Source organism: Amyelois transitella, chromosome 3 (assembly GCF_032362555.1).
Source record: "Amyelois transitella isolate CPQ chromosome 3, ilAmyTran1.1, whole genome shotgun sequence".
Taxonomy (NCBI): domain Eukaryota; kingdom Metazoa; phylum Arthropoda; class Insecta; order Lepidoptera; family Pyralidae; genus Amyelois; species Amyelois transitella.
In genome coordinates this window covers 493,529-503,229 of record NC_083506.1, presented here as the reverse complement: position 1 = coordinate 503,229, position 9,701 = coordinate 493,529, and the positions used below count along the sequence as shown (strand labels likewise).

The window sequence follows — 9,701 nt, the reverse complement described above, 5'->3', positions numbered from 1 at the left end:
ATGTGACGTGCATTCTTTTTGATTATTTTCAGAAATGAATTACATTGTTACTTCATATTTTGATGTATTTTAATTAGTTATAAAAAAATCAAGCTTGTTTAATCTGATTTATCGAAGATTCGACCAATTTGCCACAAGTCAACATTGTATGACTTTTTTGACTGTGAAAGAAACTATTGTCGTTAGTAAAGGAACTTGAACTCATTTAACTAGATTTTCGGTTCTAGCTTTTCATAAAAGTAGCACATTTAAAAAAATATTAAACGTTGTATATAAAATAAATAAAAAATGTTATTGATTTTTTGATGTATCATCCCTAACATTAAAAAAAAATATAAACTACACTTATTTTAGTGTCATAGTAAATTTAATTCATAGAATAACATAAGTACCTTATTAAATGCAGTGTCCTTTAAGATAAAAAGTTTAAACATAATTTTTATTTAGTAAAAGCGTTTAACCTTTTAAAATCCCTCCAGTGCTCGACACTTAAAACGTATACGAGCAATAATTTTCATCGGTTTTTCCTTTAACCCTTAACAGAATTAACATCCAGATCAACAGTAACCAAGCAAAGCCACTCAACCCAATAAAAGTCGCGAACAGAAATTGAAATTTCCGCGCAGATTACACTGTCCGACTTAATGACGACGTCAAAGTTTCTCATTTTTATTTATTACAAGTGTAATTCCCTATTGAAAAGGATTTTCAGAGCGGTGCTCAGGGGCGAGGGGTGTGGGGAGAGGCCGCGCGTCAGTACTCGCCGTGCGGTCGCTGTGTGCGCGCGTGTGTAACCTCCCTTACGATTTGTGATAGTGTCGTATATGTTACCTATATGATAATGTGAAAATTGTCATGTGCAGTGATTCTGTGGTGTCCCGGGTTCGAGGGTTACGTAACAGGAGACATGTAAGGATAAGTGTATTTTATTTCAGCCTGAATTTCAGGTTTTAAGTTTCGGCGTGGAAAATGATACTTAGGTAGTTTTTCTTTTGAATAATAGCGAAGTAAGCAGCTATGAAATTGTTAGTAGGATGAGGAAACGTTAACGTTTATAAATTTGTGTTGTTTGCGAGGATAGATTAATATATTTTTTTAAAATAAAATTTTTTAGTAATAAATAGATTTTATACAAATAAAACAAATATTTAAGGGTCTGGTCAAAAGTACCCGAAACCGCCGAGCTTGTATGAAGAGAGTTATGAATGTGGACGAAGCGAAAGAAGTATGCAGAGATCGTGGCAAGTGGAAAGAGGTAGTCTCTGCCTACCCCTCCGGGAAAGAGGCGTGATTTTATGTATGTATGTATGTATGAAGCAAAGGAAATATGCAGAGATCGTGGCAAGTGGAAAGAGGTAGTCTCTGCCTCTGGGAAAGAGGCGTGATTTTATGTATGTATGTAAAACAAATATTTAAACAAATGAGATATACCTATGTAGATTACATTTGCGTGCTAAAGCAAATATCTTTAGTTAACTTTGTATGGGATTATATTGAGTTTCCGCGGACGGAGGCTGGCACGACCCGGCACCGAACCCACTGCCCTACAGACGCGTGCTATGCCGTCCTTACCACGTGTAGTATACCTTTGACAAAACCATTCAGTTAACTGCAAATAGACGAAAAACAAAGACACTTTTACTCATACATACATATAATCACGTCTTTATCCCTTGCGGGGTAGACAGAGCCTTCTTGAAAAGACTGATAGACCACAGGATCAGGATCTGCTGTTTGGCTTAATGATGGAATTGAGATCCAATTAATGGAAGGTTGCTAGCCCATCGCCTAAAAAAAGAATCCCAAGTTTATAAGCTAATAAGACATCCATGGGAACGAGTTGGAGTGGTCCTCTTCTTTTTTTTTAATGGTGCCGGGAACCACCTCATTTTACCTCACATACATTATTCCATTTCCACTAATTTATGAGATGTTATTGAAACAATATATGCTGGTATACGTAATTTTTGAAAAAAAAAATAAAAATAAAATAGATATTGGAAGTTTTTGAAGTTACCATGTGTTTTAGAATAGCATCAATCCACATCTCACTCACGGATGTGTCGTAAAAGGCGACTAAGGGAAAGGCTAATACTCGTAAACCTGAGATTATTTTTTCGGTTAATATTACAAATTTTAACTTCCCATTTGCAACGATCCTGCATACTTCTTTTGCTTCATGCATCATTATAATTACATTTATAATTACGTCTTTATACCTTACGTGGCAGACAGAGCCAACAGTCTCGAAAAGATTGAAAGGCCACTTTTTTTCAGTACATATTGGCTTAATGATTGTAGGAATCCTATCCTACTAATTTTATAAATGCGAAAATTTGTAATTATGTGTGAATGTTTGTTGCTCTTTCACTCAAATACTTCTGGACCGATTACGATGAAGTTTGGTATTTGTAAGTAGCCGAAGATCCATAATAACACAAAGGCTACTTTTGATTTTTTTTACGCGGGATTGATTCATTATTGAAAATAATAACATACGCGGACGATAACGCGGCCTCTAGTTCAAAATAAATTTTACATACATACATATGATCTTGTCTTTATCCCTTACGGAGTAGACAGAGCCAACAGTCTTGAAAAGACTGATAGGCCACGTTTAGCTGTTTGGCTTAATGATAGAATTGAGATTCAAATAGTGACGGGTTGCTAGCCTATCGCCTAAAAGAAGAATCCCAAGTTTATAAGCCTATCTCTTAGTCACCTTTAATGATATCCATGGGAAAGAGATAGAGCGGTCCTATTCTTTTTTTTTATTGGTGTCGGGAACCACACGGCACAAAATAAATTTTATTAGATAAACTTTTATTTGAGCACATATTTCAGCAGCTTTTAAGAGTATTAGAGCAGCAGTAATTAATTTTAAGTGAAGCTTAGTTCCATAATAATAATCCCTCGGGAAACGGCCGGGTCGTCCCGAGCCGCACGATCTTGAGCTTTGTAAGCTGCGAGCTTTCACTTGTATCGCATTGGCGTGTGTGTAGCACTAGCTTTAACCCGAAGCTTCGCCCGCGTGAAGTTAGCGCGGGCTTACAAAAGAATAAATTTTATACGGGACAGATAACACAGACTGTGTTAGCCTCAAAGTAGGTTCGAGACTTGTGTTGCGAGATCCTAACTCAACGATGCTACTATATTTTATAATAAATACTTATATAGATAAACATCCTAGAACCAGGTCAATCAGAAAAAGTTCTTTTCTTACCATTACGGGATTCGAACCCGGGATCTCCGGTGTCACAGACAAGCGTACTACCGCTGCGCCACAGAGGCCGTACGTTTTGAGCTTACTTCGAGGATAACTCAATCTGTGTCATTTGTCCCGTATATATTTATGCCATCAAAAACATTCTGTAAAAAAACCCAAGTCTCGCAGCTCAGTCTTTCTACCGCAAAAAGTTGTGAGATCCATGTCATACCAAGTCGGTTAATCTATTTAGTCTCTACTTAAAGGACCTTCTGTCTTAAGTTATTACATAAGTTATTATCATGCCAATATTAAAAATGTTTTAAGTTTAAACAAAAAGATCGACTTGGACATCGCATGAAAACACAATGAACATTACAATTATATACTGCCGTGCCCCCAGATTTATTTATTATTTATAAAATTTTTCATTTTATGGTCCATCTATTTCACACCTATATGTATGTCATTGTTATTGTTTCATCTGTATTTTTATGTAGCAATATCGCACAAACTTAAGTTTTTGAGCCTTTCCCTTCATTTACTTTTACAATTTGCGTGGGAAGAACAGCAGCTGGTACGCACTATGATATTAAAAAACATACATACATACATACATACAGGCTGGTTGTATAAAGGTAATTGCTTTTACATACAAATTATTTCTCATAGCACAGTTGTCAATGACACTTTGTCGTTACATCTTTATGTCAACGTTAATTACACACTTGTCAAATTGTTATGACACATCAATGTTCATTAAAAAATTACATAAAGGTACCGCCTGTTTTCTTAAGACAATTAATTACCCCACTGTTTATTAGGGAGGGGAGAGTCATTTTTACTACATATTTTTTTTTATTAGTATAGCGGAGAAAGTACAGTAATATTATTGCTTTATTTTACGAGATGAATTTTGGAGGCTTTGCACGGTGTAAAATAAGAAATCCAGTTCAATAATTCAATTGATAACGTCTGTATTCCTTGCGGGGTAGATACGAGCCAACAGTTTTTAAAAGTCAAAAAGGTCACGTGCTTTATGGCTTAATGATGGAATTCAGATTCAAACAGCGACAGGTTGCTAACCAATGCCTAAAAGAAGAATCTTAAGTTTATTGGCATTTCCCTTAGTCGCCTTTTATGACATCCATGAATAAGAGGAGTGGTCCTTTTCTAAACTACCGGGGACCACACGACACCGATCGCGTTCCAATCTCTTAATTATGGATAGCTGGCAATAGCTTTGTTTAGAATAGACTTACATGACATGAGAGACATATTATCAACTATTTAATTGTAATTTTATCCTATAACGTTACCCGAGTGAGGCATGAGATTTAAAAATAAAAATTTGTTATGTTCTGTTACGTATTGGTAGCTTTTTTATTAATAGTTTTATAGATGACATCGTAATTATTTTTCTTGATACAATTGCGCTTATTCATTTTTATGCAAGTTGCAATAAATTACGAAGAGGGTTTATTAATGCAAAATTTAGTCTTGGTGGATTGCAACATTGAATTACATTAACCCTTACAGTGCAAAATAAACATGGACAGTCCCCGATGTGACGTTGGTGTACAGTCATCTCAATTATGAATAACTTCGAGTAGATTAGAATTATATGAAAGAAATAATAAGTAAATGTCTTTATGTCACACGTCTATTAGTGAAATGATGAAGACTGTAATAATTTTCCATACAACTATGAAATAATCGCGCCTGTTATTTTCATTTTTGTTCATAGATATTTGTTTTTTCAACCGAATTATTTTAACCCTTGCATAGTAAATATTGCAAGATATTAGAGCAAGCAGTCCCTGGTGTTAAGTTGGTGTACAGTCCTCTCAATTATAAATGACTTCGAGTAGATTACAATTATATGAAAGAGAAAGCAAGTTAAGACGTAAAATGATGCCATCGCCCCTAAAGACGTAAAATGATGAAAACTTTATCTTTAAAAAGAATTTTGCAAACAAATATACATAGATGGAATTGCACCTGTTTTTTTGTTCATTTTTGGTCGTAGATACATACTACTCTGTCAAGAAAGTAGCAGGAAAAGATCAATAATACACAAACTGTTTGTTATTCATCCAAATTTATTTTATCACCTTCAAAATATGCTCCTTTAGAAACGATACACTTACGCCAACGAATAATCCAATCATCAAAACATTTTTTAAACGCTGTTTCCGGAATTGAGGTCAGTTCTCGCCGCGAATTCTCTTTTATGTCTTCTACCGATTGAAAACGGGTGCCACGAAGTGGTAATTTGAGTTTAGGAAAAAGAAAAAAGTCGGCTGGAGCCATATCTGGTGAATATGGTGGTTGCTCGATGGTATTTGTTGAGTGTTTGGTTAAAAATTCGTTCACAATGATGGCCTTGTGCGAAGGTGCATTATCATGGTGCAAAATCCAAGAATTTTCTTTCCACAAATCTGGCCTTTTTCGTCGGATTTGCTCTCTTAAACGCCGCATAACACTCAAATAATATTCCTTATTTACCGTTTGACCTTCCGGCAAGAATTCCGAGTGCACAATCGACCGCTTTTGAACGCTTTGTACCACTCATAAGCACGAGTTTTTGATAAAGTCGATTTACCGTAAGCCTTCTGTAACATTTTCAGTGACTCCGAACACGATATTCCATTGGCAATGCAAAATTTAAGACAAACTCTTTGTTCGATGTTTTTATCCATTATGAAATTAGCAATACACACTAGATATGATATAAATAAAAATAGCACTGTATTTAATGTAAACAACAGATGCAACTCAAACTCCGCGCCAAAATGGAAAACAGTTGTGCCAATCTAACAACAACAAAAAAAAACAAAAATTTGAATTTGGAACCATAAATAAATAATCCATTCCCGATACTTTTCTGACTGAATGTATGTCTTGCACTGGATTAGATGATATAATTATACAGAGATGTGAGCAGAGACTATATAGTTCTACTTCCCATGATCAGTGGGTGCTTCTTTCGCTTCACCCATATCAATATTAAGCGCTTATAAATGCAAAATTCAATCTTAGTAGATTGCTTAAACGAATTATGTTAACCCTTACAGTGTAGAGTATACACAGCTAGCGGGCAGTCCCCGATGTGACGCCGGCGTACAATCCACTCAATTATGAATAGATTCAGTGTGCACTAGCATTACACGAAAGAGATAGCAAGATGATGATTTCTTAATGCTGTGTTTGTTAGCTGTGGCAAGATGGGAATTGTTTTTAGTTTTCATACATATATAAACCTTTATCTCTTACGAGGGAGACATAATGATCACTGAGACTGGAAAGCCACGTTTGGCTGGATGACTTAATGATGGATTGAGATCCAGATGTTGACAGGTTGTTAGTCCATATTTTTTTGTTGAAATTAGTCGAAGCCGAGAAAAGAAGTAGTACTGAAAAAACTAAGTTGCGAGACTCGGTGTTTGTTTTGCAAGCGCACTGGCGGCATATAAAAAAAGTTAATTTTTAAAAGATGAGAGTCAATTGTTTTTATTTTTTTAATTCACGTTTTATTTTATGTTTATTGCAATGACTTAAGTTTTATTTTACAATATATTGACTTTACAAATTTAAGTGAATGTTTAATTGACCACTTTGTATTTTTTTAGGATGTTCTTGATGGGATTCTTTACTACCAGAATAGTTATGAGAGCCTTTTAAACGTATACACTATACATAAATTCAATCCTATATTACAGCATATGATTGTTTTCCCCGTTAGAGATAAAGATGTCATTACTGTCTTTATTTTTGGAGGAATAGGCAGAGACTCCATCTTAACATTTGTCACAATCCTGCATACTTACTTTATTTCATTCACATTCATCAATCTCTGAAAAGATGTACATACCAAATGGAGTTCACACGGCCTGCCGAGTTAATTAATATTTATGTCTGTTGAAATAACAACATTATCTTTTATCCAATAAGTCACCTTTTCCTTTGAAGTGTCACTCGAGAAACCCGGAACATTTTCCGATATTCAAATGAAAAAGAACTTTGGATCTCTCGCGGAAAGTTACATATTGCATGTAAAATATGAACAGATGGCGTTTGAAGTTGTCAGTCGAGAATGAGTTCAACCGTATTTGTAATAAGATTTATTTTTGAACAAAGTTATGTAAGGCTCGGTTTAAGAATTTGGGTATCTGAAAAATTATAATATAGGTAGTAATATTTCAGTTGTTTGTTGTATTGTGTTTAACCCTTTATGTTTTCCTTTGTCCAGCTTTGAGTTCAGATATTGCAAATATTCCATTATATTCGAATGAATTTAACAAATATTTGTTAATAAAATCTTCACTTTACTATGTAACCATTATTTCTCTTCAAATTTAAATTGAGATTTTGTGAATTTATTTCAGTATGGTCTGTATACCAAATATTCCACTTTTACATGTAAATACGTTGTGTGATAAATTTTTATTCAAACTCGTAACTACAGACAGAAATCCAGACGACTGAATCTGAATGTACATAAATTATTTTTGACAGAGTTCGTAGCCTCGTAGCGTCTCGTAGCGGGTCCGCGTAGCTGGTGCTACGACGTAGGTGCAACTTACGATTTTAGATTTTTTGTTGTCAATAAGTTACCAATATACTTTTATCACTTTACCCCTTATGGGGTAGATAAATGTAAATGTATATAGGTTGTACAAGTAATCATAAGCGGCTTGAAGACATTTAGCTGCATGGTTTAATGATGAGGTCAAAATTCAAGTGATACATATTGTGGAAAGGGATGTTATGATCAATGTAAGGAATCAAAGGTCAGGTTACGAAAGAAGGTAATCCCTAGATACATACATATGGTACATATAGTCACGTCTTCATCCCTTGCGGAATAGACAGAGCCAGCAGTCTTGAAAGACTAACGGGTCACGTTCAGGGTGGTTCATACCTGTATTATTTATAAACAAAGCTTAAAATTTCTTATTTAGTTAATAACAAAACTTCTTAAAAAGTTGTTCACCATTTCTTCCACAATGTTTTCCTTAACCTCTTATCTCCATTGACAGCAGTCTACTCAGAATTCAGCGGCCGAGCCTACCGCCGAGTTGGCGCAGCACGATGCGGACGCGATAAATCTCAAGCGGACACTTTTTCTGCGCTCTTTCCCACTTTCGAACCATCTGAGCGCAGATTTTTACAACCTGGCCTGAAGTATAGTTTATAGATCAAATAAAACTTACATCAGACCTGTTTTTCGGAAGGAAAGACTTCTTGCCCGATTTCACTTTACAACCTTCTGATGGCACCCGACTGAATGTTTGCAACCTGGCCCGAATAAGTTTGAAACTAATCTTTGACGGTCGTTCGGTCTACGAACGGATTGAAGGTATGATTCGTCATTATTCAGAGCTTGGGTGCTATAATTTTCATCTCTGAAAATGAAAATTATACATTAATTAATATCAAGATTATTTACCGAAGGGAATAGCAAGAGCTACTTCTTTCCATTTAGCCATCATCCCTGCTTACTTCTTTTGATTCAGTCATATTCATAAATCTTTTTATACAAGCTAATGGGTTTGAGGTTCTCTTGACGGCCCATTACCAGGAGATCCCTGATTTGATCACAAATAGGCAAAGATAAAAAGATAAAAAACAATTTCCATCCAATCCAATCCATCTCGTTTCCATGGATGTCAAAAAAGGCGTTTTAGGCATAGGCTTATAAACTTAGGATTCTTCTTTTAGGCGATGGTCTAGCAACCTGTCACTATTTAAATATGAATTCTATCATCAAGCCAAACAGCTGAACGTGGCCTATCAGTATTTTTAAGACTGTTGGCTTCGTCTGCCCCGTAAGGGATATAAACGTGAGTATATGAATGTATGTATGCATAAATAACAAAAACATTCGGGCCAGGTTATCGCGGGACAAGTTGTAAATAAATTGCAGGGGGGTGTTGTCGCCCCCTCTTGTTTGTCGCCGCCTCACGTTTTTGATTTAACTTTTTGTAAAGCATCCGCGGGCCGCCGTGAACGCGACTTATTGCTCCGATAATCTCCAGAAATAAATCCACCAAATTTATTTCGCTTATTCCACTTTCCTAACGAGTTGAGACTGCGAAAGTGTTTTTTCCCAATTTTAGCCTGTACCGCGACGTAATATTAATCGACAGTTAGATATGAAAGCCTTTATGGAATTTGGTCATGTGTCGTGCCTTAGCGAGGCGCACGCGTGGCGCTTAGAAGAACTTAGAAGGTCATAAAATTTCACCTCTTTCAAGTCACTTCTTTCGGAGGGGTAGGCAGAGACTAAATGTATATATCCACTTGCCGCGATCCCTGCATACTTATCGCTTCATTTTAAGGCAAGCTCGTTTCAGTCTCCCTCATGACTTTTCAAGCGATGATGCAAACAACAATGTGCGCAATCGATGTCGCAGCAAAAGCATAAAACTTACTTGTACATTTTTCAAACCATGCGACATCTATTATATGTTACAAAGAGTAAGAACTAAGT

At 35.7% G+C, this 9,701-nt stretch overlaps 1 protein-coding gene across 1 annotated transcript in view; it reads left to right on the top strand.

Annotated features, from left to right (window-relative positions):
• The first annotated feature begins 769 nt into the window (after nt 1–769).
• Nucleotides 770–9,701, top strand: part of LOC132902960 (zwei Ig domain protein zig-8-like) — a 380,584-nt gene continuing 371,652 nt past the window's right edge. The window contains exon 1 of the mRNA XM_060950048.1: nt 770–909. Within this exon, the coding sequence (XP_060806031.1) occupies nt 856–909 (54 nt within the window). The 5' untranslated portion in view covers nt 770–855. The remainder of the gene's footprint in view (nt 910–9,701) is intronic.